This window comes from Chiloscyllium punctatum, chromosome 5, assembly GCF_047496795.1.
Source record: "Chiloscyllium punctatum isolate Juve2018m chromosome 5, sChiPun1.3, whole genome shotgun sequence".
NCBI classification, from domain to species: Eukaryota; Metazoa; Chordata; class Chondrichthyes; order Orectolobiformes; family Hemiscylliidae; genus Chiloscyllium; species Chiloscyllium punctatum.
Window position 1 is genome coordinate 64,212,269 of NC_092743.1, and position 14,017 is coordinate 64,226,285.

At 41.3% G+C, this 14,017-nt stretch overlaps 1 protein-coding gene across 6 annotated transcripts in view; it reads right to left on the minus strand.

The window, feature by feature from the left end:
* Positions 1–14,017, minus strand: part of ccdc178 (coiled-coil domain containing 178) — a 379,630-nt gene that overhangs the window by 296,125 nt on the left and 69,488 nt on the right. For all 6 annotated transcript variants that reach the window (XM_072570453.1, XM_072570452.1, XM_072570451.1 and 3 more), the window contains one exon: positions 11,484–11,626. In XM_072570453.1, coding sequence (XP_072426554.1) covers positions 11,484–11,626 — 143 coding nt within the window. The remainder of the gene's footprint in view (positions 1–11,483; positions 11,627–14,017) is intronic.

Here is a 14,017-nt window from a genome sequence, read left to right on the forward strand (position 1 = left end):
GAAGAGATAGTGGAGACTTTACTAGTCATCTTCCAGGAATCACTGGAGTCACGTAGGGTCCCAGAGGACTGGAAAGTCACTAATATAACCCCCAGTTAAGAAGTGAGTAAGGCAAAAGATATGAAATTATAGACTGATTAGCGCAACCACAGTTGTTGGTAAGATGTTGGAAACTATTGTGAAGGATAAGATTTCTGAATACTTGGAAGTGCATGGTAAAATAGGGCAAAGTCAGTATGGTTTCATCAAAGGGAGGTCATGCCTGACAAATCTGTTAGAATTCTTTGAGGAAGTAATGAACAAGGAGAGCCAAAGGATGATATCTACTTGGACTTTCAGGCGGACTTTGACAAGATGCCCCACATGAGGCTGCTGAATAAGATAAGGATTCATGGTGTTAGAGGTAAGGTACTGGCGTGGATAGAACTGGCTGTCTGGCAGAAAGTAGAGAATGGCGATAAAATGCTCTTCTCAGGATGGCAGCTGGTGACTGGTGGTATTCTGCAAGGGTCAGAATTGAGACCACAATTTTCATTTTATACATTAATGATCTAGATAAGGAACTGAGGACATTCTGGTTAAGTTTTCAGATGATACAAAGATAAGAGGAGAGACATGTAGTACTGAGGAGGCAGGCAGGCTGCAGAGAGATTGAGACAGGTTAGAAGAATGGACAGATAAAACACAACATTGGAAAATGTGAGGAAGAATACAGGGAAAAACTATTTTCTAAATGGGGAGAAAATTCAGAAATCTAAAGTGCAAGGGGACTTGGGAATCCTAGTCCCAGATTTACTTAAGGTAAGCTTGCACATTGAGTCAGTAGTTAGGACAGCTAATACAATGTTGGCATTTATTTCAAGAAGACTAGAATACAAAAGCAGGGATGTACTTCTTAGGCTTCATACTGCTTGGGTCAGAACATATTTAGAGTACTATGAGCAATTTAGGGCCCCACACCTCAGGAAAGGTGTACTGGCCCTGGAACAGGTCCAGAGGAGGTTCACAAGAATGATCCCAGGAATGAAAGGTTAAACATATGAGGAACATTTGAAGCTTCTGGGTCTACACTCAATGGAATTTAGAAGGATGAGAGAGGATCTAATTGAAACTTACAGAATACTGAACCTTCTGGAAAGAATGGATGCTGGGAAGATGTTTCCATTGGCAGGAGAGTTTAGGACCTGAGGTAACAGCCTTGGAGTAAGTTTTTAAGAGTCACAGAGTCTTAGAGTTGCACAGCAGCATGGAATCAGACTGGTCTGTCCAACACTTCCATGCCGACCTGATGTCCTAACCTAATCTAGACCCATTTGCCAGCACTTGGCCCATATCCCTCTAAACCCTTCCTATTCATATACCCATCCAGATACCTCTTAAAAGTTGTAATTGTACCAGCCTCCACCACTTCCTCTGGTAGTTCGTTCCATACACTTACCACCCTCTGTGTGAAAACGTTGCCTCTTTGGTCTCACCCTAAACCTATGCCCTCTACTTCTAGACTCCCCCACACTAGGGAAAATACTTTGTCTATTTACCTTTCCATGCTCCTCATGATTATATAAACCTCTATAAGGTCACCCCTCAGCCTCTGAAGCTCCAGAGAAAACAGCCCCAGCCTATTCAGCCTCCCCCTTGAGCTGAAACCCTCCAATCCTGGCAACATCTTTGTAAATCTTTTCTAAACCCTTTCAAATTTCACAACATCCTTCCTGTAGGTGTGAGAACAGAATTGCACACAATATTCCAACAGTGGCCTGACCAATGTCCTATACAACTGCAACATGGCCTCCCAACTCCTTTACACAATGTTCTGACCAATAAAGGAAAGCATATCAAACACATTCTTCACTATCCTATCTACCTGCAACTCCACTACCAAGGAACTATGAACCTGCACCCCAACGTCTCTTTGTTCAGCGACACTCTCCAGGACCTTACCATTAAATGTATAAGTTCTGCCCTGATTTGCTTTTCCAAAATGCAGCATTTTTATCTAAGTTAAACTCCATCTGCCACTCCTCAGCCCATGGGCTTATTTGATCAAGATCTTGTTGTACACTAACGTAATCTTCCTTGCTGTCCACTACACTTCCAATTTTGGTGTCAATCGCAAACTTAATACCTATACCTCCTATGTTCACATCCAAATCATTTATATAAATGACAAAAAGCAGTTGGCACACCACTGGTCACAGACCTCTAATATGAAAGGCAACTCTTCATCACCACCCTCTATCTTCTACCTTCAAGCAAGTTCTGTATCCAAATGGCTAGTTTTCCATGTGTTCCATGTGATCTAACCTTGCTAATCAGTCTATGATAAGGAACCTTATTGAATGCCTTACTGAAGTCCATACAGATCACATCCACCATTCTGCCCTCATCAATCATCTTTGTTACTTCTTCAAAAAATTCAATCAAGTTAGTGAAACATGATTTCCCATGCACAAAGCATGTTGACTCTCCCTAATCAGTCCTTGCCTTTCCAAATATATGTAAATCCTATCCCTCAGGATTCCTCCAACAATTTACCCACCACTGATGATTGGCGCCACCTTGCGGAAAATTTCAGGAATATCTCGGGGACACATGCACCAAACAACCCCACTGTCCTGTGACTACCCTGTCCCTATCTCACTCTGCCAAGGACATGCAAGTCCTGAGCATCCGCCACTACCAAATCCCAGCCACCTGACACCTGGAGGAAAATGCCTCATATTCCAGCTTGGGACCCTCCAATTACAAGGCATCATTTCACCAGCTTCCTCATCTCCTCTCCTCCCCTCATCCCAGATCCACCCTCCAACTCGGCACTGCCCTCTTGAACTGTCCTACCTGTCCATCTTCCTTCCCACCTATCTGCTCCACCCTCTCCTCCAACCTATCACTATCGCCCCTCACCTGCATTTACCTAACGCCATCCCAGGTACCTTCCTCCCAAGCCCCACCCTCCTATTTATCTCTCAGCCCCCTTCCCCATTCTCCCACACACCTGATGAAGGGCTTATGCCAAAAATGTCAATTCTCCTGCTCTTGGATGCTGCCTGACCTGCTGTGTTTTTCCAGTGCCACACATTTCGACTCTGATTTACAGCATCTGCAGTCATCACTTTCTTCTGTCCACGACTGATGTCCAGCTCACCAGTCCTCAGTTCCCTGGCTTTTCATTACCACCTTTCTTAAATAGTCTAAACACATTAGCTAACCTCCAGTCTTCTGGCACCTCACTACTGATGATACAAATATCTCAACAAGGGGTCCAGCAATCACTTCCCTAGCTTCCTTTCGAACTCTAGAATACACCTATTCAGGTCTTGGAGCTTTATCCACCTTTTTGCATTTAAAGACATCCAGCACCACCTCCTCTGTAATATAGATAGTTTTTCAGGAAGTAACCATCTATTTCCCCACATTTTATATCTTCTATGTCCTTCTCCACAGTAAACAATTATGCAAATACTCATTAAGTATCTCTCCCCATCTCCTGCAGTTTCACACATAGCTGCCTTGTTAATCTTTGAGGGGTCCTATTCTCTCCCTTTTTACCCTTTTGTCCTTAACGTTTTTGTAAAATCTCTTTGGATCCTACTTAATTGCGAAAACTATCTCATGTCCCCATTTTGCTCTCCTGATTTACCTATTAAAGTATACTCCTTCTGTCTTTATACTCTTCTAATGATTCACTCGATCTCTGCTGTCTGTATGTGATGTTGCTCCTTTTTCTTGACCAAAACTTCAATTTCTCTAGCCATCCAGCATTCCCTAGGTAGGTACCAGCCTTTCTTTTCATCCTAACTGTAACAGACTGTCTCTGGATTCTTGTTATCTCATTTTTGAAGGCTTCTTAGCTCAGTTGGCTGGATTGTTGGTTTACAGAGCAGTGGTATGCCAACGGCATGGGCTCAATTTCCATCACCGGTTTGAGGTTACTATGAAGAACTCTCATTCTCAACATCTTGCCCTGCCTGAGGTCTGGTGGCCCTCAGGTTAAAGCACCACCAGTTGCTTCCCTCTAATGGCAACAGCCCCTATGGTCAGGTAAGACTATGGCAACACAAGTCATCCCTTTATCTGCAAACATCTGCATCCAATCAACTTTTGAAAGTTCTTGCCTAGTAACATCAAAATTAGCCTTCCTCCAGTTTAGAACTTGAACTTTTGGATCAGGTCTATCTTTTTCCATCACAATTTAAGACCTAACAGAATTATGGTCGCTGACCCCAAAGTACTGCCCCACTGAGACCTCAGTGACTTGCTTTGCCTTATTTCCCAAGACTAGGCTAAGTACTAGTAGGTACATCCATATACTGAATCAGAACATTTTTTTATACACAGCTAACAAATTCATCTCCATCCAAACCCTTAACACTATGGCTGTCCCAGTCTATGTTTGGAAAGTTAAAATCTCTTACCATTAGCACCCTATTATTCTGACAGATAACTCTGGTCTCTTACATGTTTGTTTCTCAATTTCCCACTGACTATTGGGGGGGTCTATAGTACAATCCCAATAAGGTGATCATCCTGTTCACAGAACCCGTTTCTTATTTCTCAGTTCCACCCAAATAACTTCCCTGGACATTTTCTCAGGAATATCCTCCCTAAGTATAGCTATAATGTTATCCCTAATCAAAAACACCACTCTCTCTCCTCTCTTGCCCCCATTTCTATCCTTCGTATAGCATTTGTATCCGGGAACATTAAGCCAACAGTCTAGTCCATCACCAAGCCACATCTCTGTAATTGCTATTATATCCCAGTCCCATGTTCCTCACTATGCCCTGAGTTCATGTGCATTCCCTGTTAGGACTCTTGCATTGAAATAAATGCAATTTAATTTATCAGTCATACCTCATTCTATGCTTTGTTCCTGCCAGCCCTGACTGTGACTCCTTCTTTTCCCAAAAGGTCCAGTTCAGCCAGGTCCAATGAGGGTGTCAGTGGAAGGGTACTGGTTGGGACGGAGTGAGAGGAAGAAATGGAGGGCTTGGAGGCCTTCATCGTGGTGGATAAATGTGTACAGGACTCAATGTCCATGGTGAAAATAAGATGTAGGGGGCCAGGGAAACGAAAGTCTTGGAGGAGATGAAGGGAATGGGTGGTGTCCTGAACATGGGTGGGGATCATTTCAGATAATATCTCTGGGACACACGCACCACCCAACCCCATCGCCCTGCGGCTGAACACTTTAACTCCTCCTCCCACTCCAACAAAGACATGCAAGTCCTGGCCCTTCTCCATTGCCAAGCCCTAACCACCCAACGCCTGGAGGAAGAGTGCCTCATCTTCCGCCTTGGGACCCTGCAACCAGATGGGATTAACGTGGATTTCACCAGTTTCCTCATTTCCCATGCCCCCACCCCCCAAACCCAGTCTCAAGCCTCCAACTTGATACCACTCTCTTGACCTGTCCATCGTCTTTCCCACCTATCTGCTCCACCCTCCTCTCCAATCTATCACCTTCATCTATCTATTGTATTCTCAGCTACCTTCCCCACAGCCCCACACCCCCACCTGTCCCATTTATCTCTCAGCCCCCTTGGCCCACAAGCCTCATTCCTGATGAAGGGCTTATTCTCAAAACGTCAATCCTCCTGCTCCTTGGATGCTGCTTGATTGCTGTGTTTTTCCAGCACCATACTCTCGACTCTGATCTCCAGCATCTGCAGTCCTCACTTTCTCCTAAAGTTTACCCCTTCACTGATTGTAGCCATGTTTCACTCCACTAAAGACTGCTCCCATCTCAATTACACACATGGCAATTTGCTTGAAGTACATGCAGTGAGTTTGTTTTGCTCACTCCTGGTACACAGGCACCAATGGTTGGCCAGCATTTATTATCCATTCCCGAGTTATCCTTTAGAAGGTGGTGGTGAACTGCCTTTTTGAAACACATATGCTGCAGGTAAATCCACAATTTCATTAGGGAGGAAATTCTAGGATTTTGACCTAGCAACACTCAAGGAACGGTGATACCAAGTTAGAACTCGCAGGTGGTGGTGTTCCCATGCATCCCATGTAAAGTCAATGCAATTACAAAGACTGATGCATATCCAATTCCACATTTGGAAGACGGTGTTGAAGAGGTGGGACAATTAACTTATATTTCTAAGTTGGACTTGCTTAGACGATACTGGCAGGTACCTTTGTCCGAAAGAGCAAAGACAATTTTAGCTTTCGTAATGCCGAATGGACTATATCCATTAAGTGTTATGCCATTTAGTACGAAAAATGCCACATTTCAGAGACTAACCAAAAATGTAATTTCCAGATTACCCAATTGTGTCATATATAGAGATGACTTGCTGATTTTTAATCACACAGGGAAGGAACATTTTCAACATTTATCTAAATTGTTTGATCAACTTCAGGAGGCAGGCTTGGTGATAAACCTGGCTAAAAGTGATTTGCCAAAGCCCAAGTCACCTTCCTGGGCCATATTATTGGACATGGACAAATGGCCCCATATAATGCAAAACCTAAGGTAACTTGGGGAGTTTCCCATACCATCAACAAAAAAGTGCGGTACTACGATTCCTGGAATTGAGTGGATTTTATCAAAAATTTGAACCAAATTTTAGCAGTGTGGCTGCTCCATTCACTGAATTACAAAAAAAAAGGCAGGTTGTTTCAGTGGACAGTGGACTGTCAGAAGGCATTTAACAACTGACAAGCTTTGTTATCCACTGCCCCAGTGTTGGCCACACATAACTACGCAAAGCCATTCAAGTTTGGTATCGATGCGAGTGATGTAGGTGTCGGCGCTGTGCTCTTACAGGAAGACAAAAAGGTAGAAAGTCCTATTGGGTATTTCTGCAGGAAATTCATCAGCGGAAACATTGAACGGTTGAGAAAGAGATTTTGAGCTTGGTGTTGGCATTACAACATTTCAATGTTTATGTTCCCAGTAATGTATCTGAGATAATCATGTCCATTGATCATAACCCATTGAAGTTTGTTGAGAAACGTAAGGACAAAAACTCCAGACTGTTTAGATGGAGCTTGTTGTTACAGCCATTCAATTTGAAAATTGTGCACGAGAAAATGGATGAGAAAATGTGTTTGCTGACGCATTGTCAAGACTTGGATGAGAAGCAGAGGCGTTCACTGGTGGGAATAAAACAGACTGTAATAGAAGTTAGTCTGCATGTTTGCATGATTATTGTTAATGTATTGTGGATATATGCTGTAGTGTACTAACAGTGTAAGATTAAGGGGGGTTTTAAGATGAAACCATCGTTGAATATTGATTTTTTTTTAGAAGGAGATGTGGCAATGCTGCTCCTTCAATGGGGTTGTATTGTCGTTTTTTTTTCAAAAGTGTTGTATGAGGCAGAGTTACCAAAATGTCTGTGTTGATCTACTTGAAGAAAGTTTTAAGTTTAAAAAAAACTTGTACAATGAAAGGAAAGTGGCCAGTTCTCCTACTACAGCTTTTCTCTGGTTTGGTTTGATTTGGGTTTTAGCAATCTGGCTGTTCAGAGCAATCAGTCAGTCAGTCAGTTTTGAGGCTGCTGGTAAAAGAAACAGCTCCATGGAAGAAGGTGTTCCATGCCGAATCTCTGCCATCTTTCTCTCTCTCCTGTAAGACCCTGTGTTTGACTTCACATTTTTTGCTAAGGATTGTTTAGGGGGACTGTTGCGGAAATTTGGAACAGCATCATTAAATTGGGATAGCCTGTTGGGTTTTCAGATAAGTGAAGTACTCTATTCTTTTTTATTTGTGTTTCATTTGGAAATCTTATAAATAAATTCTGTTTTGCTTAAAACTCAGAGGTTTTGACTAGCTGCATCACTCCTGGAATATCCATCTATACCTGCTTAAAACAACTAGCAAAGTTAGGGTTCAGGCTACTTTCGTGAAATGTTTTGGGTGGGGGTATGGGTGGTCTGGTTTGGTCCAATACAAAAGAAAGAAACTGATATGTTTCTGATGAAAATGATAAAGGTCTACAGAGAGCTGGCAGGAAAGTGGAGTTGAGACAAGGATAAGATCAGCCATGATCATGTTAACTGATGGAGTGGTCTCGAAGGGCTGAGTTGACTACTCCCCCTCTTAATTCCTATGTTCCTATGTCAAAACTAGGTATAGTACAGTCTGTTCTATGGTTGGTGCCATGATGTGTTTTCTCATAGTTATTCCTCATAGCTACCCAAACACTTCTATATCATGGTTACCTGAATTTCGGTCATCTCTCTGTATTGTGCTAATATCATCTTCAATTAATAGAGCAACCCACTCACACTTTCCTAGCCCCCTGTCCTTCCTAAACATTACATACCTTTCAATATTCACATTCCAATTTATGTCACCCTACAGACACCATATCATATTGATTTATCACAAATTTTATGACTAATTCATTTTTTTGTTTCAAATTTGGCATTTCCATAGGTCTCTGACTAATGTTTATGGTGCACCATAGAAGAAATGCATCATATAAAGCATCCCATCTGGGCACATCACAACATGGTATTGTAACTACTCTTCCCAAAACCACAACAGACAGTCATGAACACAGCCCTGTTCATCATGCAAAATAGCCTTCCATCCATTGACTCCATCTATACTTCTCGCTGCCTCAGGAAAGCAACCAACACACTCACTCAAAAACCCTTCCCATCCCAGTTATATTCTCTTCCACCAGGCAGAAAAAAAAACAAAATTTGAATACACAAACAGATTCAAGAACAGTTTCATCCCCGCTGCTATCAGACTTTTGAATAGACATCTTAAGTGTTAATTCTGTGCCCATAGCACTATATTCTGCACTCTGTTCTACTATTTTGGTGCACTTTGTATGGTGCGATCTGCCTATACAGCACACAGAACAACACTTTTCATTGTAACCTGGTACATGTGACAGTAGAAAATCAAACTCAAATTCCAATTCTTCATGCATTGAACTACAATGCCTTACATTTTGTCCTTTTATTATATTTGTAACCTCTAGTCTTATCTGCTGATTTGCCCCTGGATCTGCAATCTGTCCCATATGGTCATCAAAAGACCATCAAAAGGACAGAAGTAGATCATTCAGCCCATTAAGTCTGCTCCAAAACTGAATGAGATCGTGGCTGAACGGATGATCCTCAATAATATTTTCCTATAATTTCCTTTAATTCCTGATTCCTTCACTAACTAAAAATCTGGCTATCTCTGCCTTGAATACACTTAATGTTACAGCCCTCCATGATAAAGAATTCCTCAAATTCACTACACTCCAAGAAAGGACGGCACAGTGGCTCAGTGGTTAGCGCTGCTACCTCACAGCGCCAATGGACCCGGGTTTGATTCCTGCCTTGGACAACTGTCTGTGTGGAGTTTGCACATTCTCCCCGTCTCTGCGTGGGTTTCCTCCGGGTACTCCTGTTTCCTCCCACAGTTCAAACATGTGCAGGTCAAGTGAATTAGCCATGCTAAATTGCCCATAGTGTTAGGTGCATTAGTCAGGAGTAAACATAGGTTAGGGGAATGGGTCTAGGTGTATTACTCTTCATAGGGACGGTGTGGACTTGTTGGGCCAAATGGCTTGTTTCCACACTATAGGGTTTCTAATCATTCTAATAAAAAAAACTCCTCCTAATTTCTCTTCAATAAGCACTCCTTATTATGAGATTACTCCCCCTAGACCGAGACTCTCCCACAAGGGAAAACAATCTTTCTACTGTGAAGTCTCTAAGAATCTTGGATGTTTCAAAAAGGTCGCCTCTCATTCTTCTAAATTCCAATGTGTACAGACCAAACCTGCTCAACATCTCCTTATAATTCAGTCCCTCCACAAACCTGGAATCAGTCTAGAGAACCTTCTTTGGACCACCTCCTATGCGAATACATCTTTCATTGGATAAGGAACCCAAAAATGTTTACAGTATTCAGGCTGTGAGCTGGCTAATGCTTTGTATAGTTCTAGAAAATCTTCTCTGCTTTAATATGAAATTCTATTTGAAATAAAGGCCAGCAATTCATTTGTATTCCCTATTATCTGCTGAACTTTGATGCTAGCTTTTTGGGTTTCATGGACGAAGATTACTAAATCCCAATGTAATGTAGTTCTCTGCAGTCTTCCTTCTACTAAATTAAATTTACTTCCTCTATTAGTCCTTCCAACATTCATAATTTTATGCTTTCCTATTATTATTCCATCTGCTAAGTTTTAGCCTACTCACTTAATCTGTCTATATTCCTCTGCACTTACATCAATAGCTGGAAAGACAAGTAATGAAGATGACACAATGTATCATTCACAACTAGGCTATTATGCCCATCCAGGTCATGAATAATCACTGACCCAATACTGATCCTGAAAATAAACTCCCATCCCCACTGCCTTATCTTAACTCTCTATCTTATATTAGTCAGCCAAATCTCTATCCGTGCTAATATATTACCACCATGAGCTCTTATCTTATTAAGTAGCCTAATGTGCAGTATCCTATCAAGCCTTCTGAAAATCTAAATATATTACATTTGCTACTTCCCCTTTCTCTATCTGCCTATTACTTCATCAAAGAATTCTAGTAAACTTGTCAGGGATGATCTCCTCTTCGTGAAGCCATGTTGACTCTGCCTGATCATATTATGCATTTTGAGATGATCTGCTATCACATTCTTTATTACAGAATCTAACATTTTTCGAATAACTCACACTAAGCTAACAGGCCAATAGCTATCTGTTTTCTGTCTCCTTCCCTTTTAAATAAAGGTATTACATTAGCAGTATTTGAATCCTCTGAACTTTTACTGAATCTAAAGATTTACCCGTTATGTCTGTAGTTACTTCCTTTAATACTTTAGGATGCATTCCATAGGTCTTGCCTTTGTCTGTTTATCATTTCCCACTTTAATTCCTAACCATTCCAAAGCTGAAAAATAAAGTGTGGGACAGCTGAAAGTCATCTTTAATTTGGCCTTAGAAACAGGTATGGTATCGGGTGAGGCTGGTTAATTGCCAACACTGACTTTGTGAATGAACTGTTGATAGGGATGCTGCCATTTATCAGTCAAGGATATTTTCCTGAAGAAGCAATTGCATGATGGCTGGGACAAGCATTCCGCTGCAGTTGACAGGTACCCCCTCAGATTTTCACCAGGAATTTGAGATATTTAGTTTCTCATTGTAGGAGAGGAGAATTTAAAGTGGCATATAGTTACAGCAAATTGTTATTTTTTTTATGAGATGCAAATACATGGAAATACACTAAAAAGATCTAAGCCATTTTTCTCAACATGAAGGATCAGGTGTTACCTTCTTTCTGCATTTTCCAACTTTGTCATGATAACTCCTACAATATTAGAAAGGGGTACACACTGTTCAGAATTTATTTTTGAGCATGGATTAAACCCTTCGAGCTTAAAATAAAATTCTACTTTTTGGGAATTGAATTATCAGTAAGTAACTATGCTTTTGCAGTGTTTGGGCATTTAAAGGTAAGTACCATTTAAGTTCTTTAAATAAAGATTACCAAAATATTCTTACTGGAGATCTGCTGTTTTGCTTTCGATTGCGAGAAGTTCCTCACTGATCAATTTTTGTTCAAACTCTGCATTTGCAAAAGTATCATCAAATTCCTGCTGTGTTTCATTAAGGTTCGAATTAGCTTTGTTAAAGATTTCAGTCATCTAAAAGCAAAAACATATAATTTAGTGAAATAAAATTCAGATCTTCTATGATACACATAAGCTTCTTAATTTTTGAAGAAAATCAAACTTGTACATACATGTAAGAAATCATTCTGATTCCTCTGGGATGAAATAACTTTCCACACACTTAAATAATTCCATCTCCAACAACATTCAATAAGTTCTACACTAACCAGGACAAAGCAACCTACTGGACAGGCATCCCATCCAACACCTTACAAATTCACTCCTAACATCATCAATGCAAAGGAATAATGTAAATGACCTATGGTGCAGATCGAAATTGATGTGGTGGGCATCTCAGAGACGTGGCTGCAAGTGGATCAGGATTGGGAGCTGAATATTCAAAGATATACATCCTATCAAAAAGACAGGCAGGTGGGCAGAGGTGGTGCAGTTGCATTATAAATAAGAAATTACATTAAATCAATATTAAGATGGTTTAAAGTCTGTGTGGTTAGAATTGAGGAATTGAAGAACTGCAAAGGTAACAAAACCCTAGTTGAAGTTATGTAGCGGCCTCCAAACAGCAGTCAGGAGCTGAGATACAAGATACACCAAGTGATAGAAAGTATGTACAGGAAAGATAAAGTTAGTGATCATGGGGATTTCAGTATGCAGGTGGACTGGGAAAATTAGGTTGGTAGAGGATTGCAAGAAGAAGAATTTGTGGAATGTCTACGAGATGGCTTTCTGGAGCAGCTTGTGGTGGAACCCAATAGGGAACAGGCAATACTGGATTTAGTGTGTGCAGTCAGGTAGACTTGACAAGAGAGCTTAAGGTGAAGGAACCCTTTGGAGGCAGTGACCATAACATGATGCAGTTTGAGAGGGAGAAGATAGAGTCATCAGTAACGACATTACAGCTGAATAAAGGCAAATACAGAGGCATGAGGGAGGAACTAGGTAGAATTGACTGGCAGAGGAGCCTAACAGGAAAGACAGTGCAACAGCAATGGCAGGAGTTTCTGGGAGTAATTCAGGAGATATAGCAGAGATTCATCCTGAGGAAAAAGAAGCATGGTACAGAGAGGATGAGCTAACTATGGCTGACTAGGAAAGGGATAGCATAATAATAAAAGAGAAGGCACATAATGTAGAGAAGGCCAGTGGGAAACCAGAGGAAACTTACAAAGACCAACAGAGGGCAATAAACAAAGAAATAAGGAGGGATAAGATTAAATATGAGGGTAAGCTAGGCAGTAATATAAAAGCTCCTTTGGAAATATAAAGGCTAAAACAGAGGCAAAAGTGGGCATTGGGCTGTTGGAAAATGATAATGGAGAGATAGTAGTGGGGAACAAAGAAATGATTGAGGAACTGAATAATTACTTCACTTCAGTCTTCACAGTGGAACACACAAGTAATATCCCAAAAATTCAAGTATCGGGGGCAGAGCTGAATAAGGTGGCCATCGCCATGGAGAAGGTGCTGAAAAAAAACTAAATGACATGAATGTGGATAAATCACCTAGACCAGATGGGCTACACCTCAGAGTTCTAAGGGAGATAGCTGAACATATAGTGAGACATTAGTGGTGATGAGTCAGGAATTGCTATAATCAGGGAGGGTCCCAGAGGACTGGAAAATCACGAATGTGATACACCTGCTTAAAAAGAGAGTAAGGCAAAAAGATGGAAAATTACAGACTTATTAGCCTAACCTCGGTCGTCAGTAAGATCCTGGAATCCATTGTGAAGGATGAGATTTCTGAATACTTGGAATACCTTTTAGAATGGAGAAAGGGGGACCCGCTTCAGCCAGAGAGTGGTGAATCTATGGAATTCATTACCACAGAAGGCTGTGAAGGCCAGGTCATTGAGTACATTTAAGATTGAGGTAGATAAGTTCTTGAGCATTAAAGGGATCAAGGGTTACGGGGAGAAAGCGGAAGAATGGAGTTGAGAAACTTGTCAGACATGATTGAATGGCGGAGCAGACTGGTTGGGCTAAATGGCCTAATTTCTGCTCCTATTTCTTATGGTCTTATAATGCAAAGAAGCAGCACTGTGTATCATCAAGCTTCCTTCAACTGCACCTTTCAAATCCACGACCACTATCACTTAAGAACAGCAAAGTGACATTGAGGGCAAAGATCAGCCATGATCTTATTGAACGGTGGAACAAGCTTAAGCAGCCTAGGTATCAGAGGTTATCCATCTGTCACATTCTTCATGACTGTCCTGAACCGATGTACCCATGCACAGCAGACTTACAATGAATCATAATGTCATAAGAACATTATAGAATAAATCATTGGCATCCCAAAGCACCATTGCTTTCTCTTGGTATCAGGGATAAAGACAACAATCACGTACCCTGGTGCTGCTCCTAGTCTGAGACACCAACTCATAATGTCCCCCCAGCTGA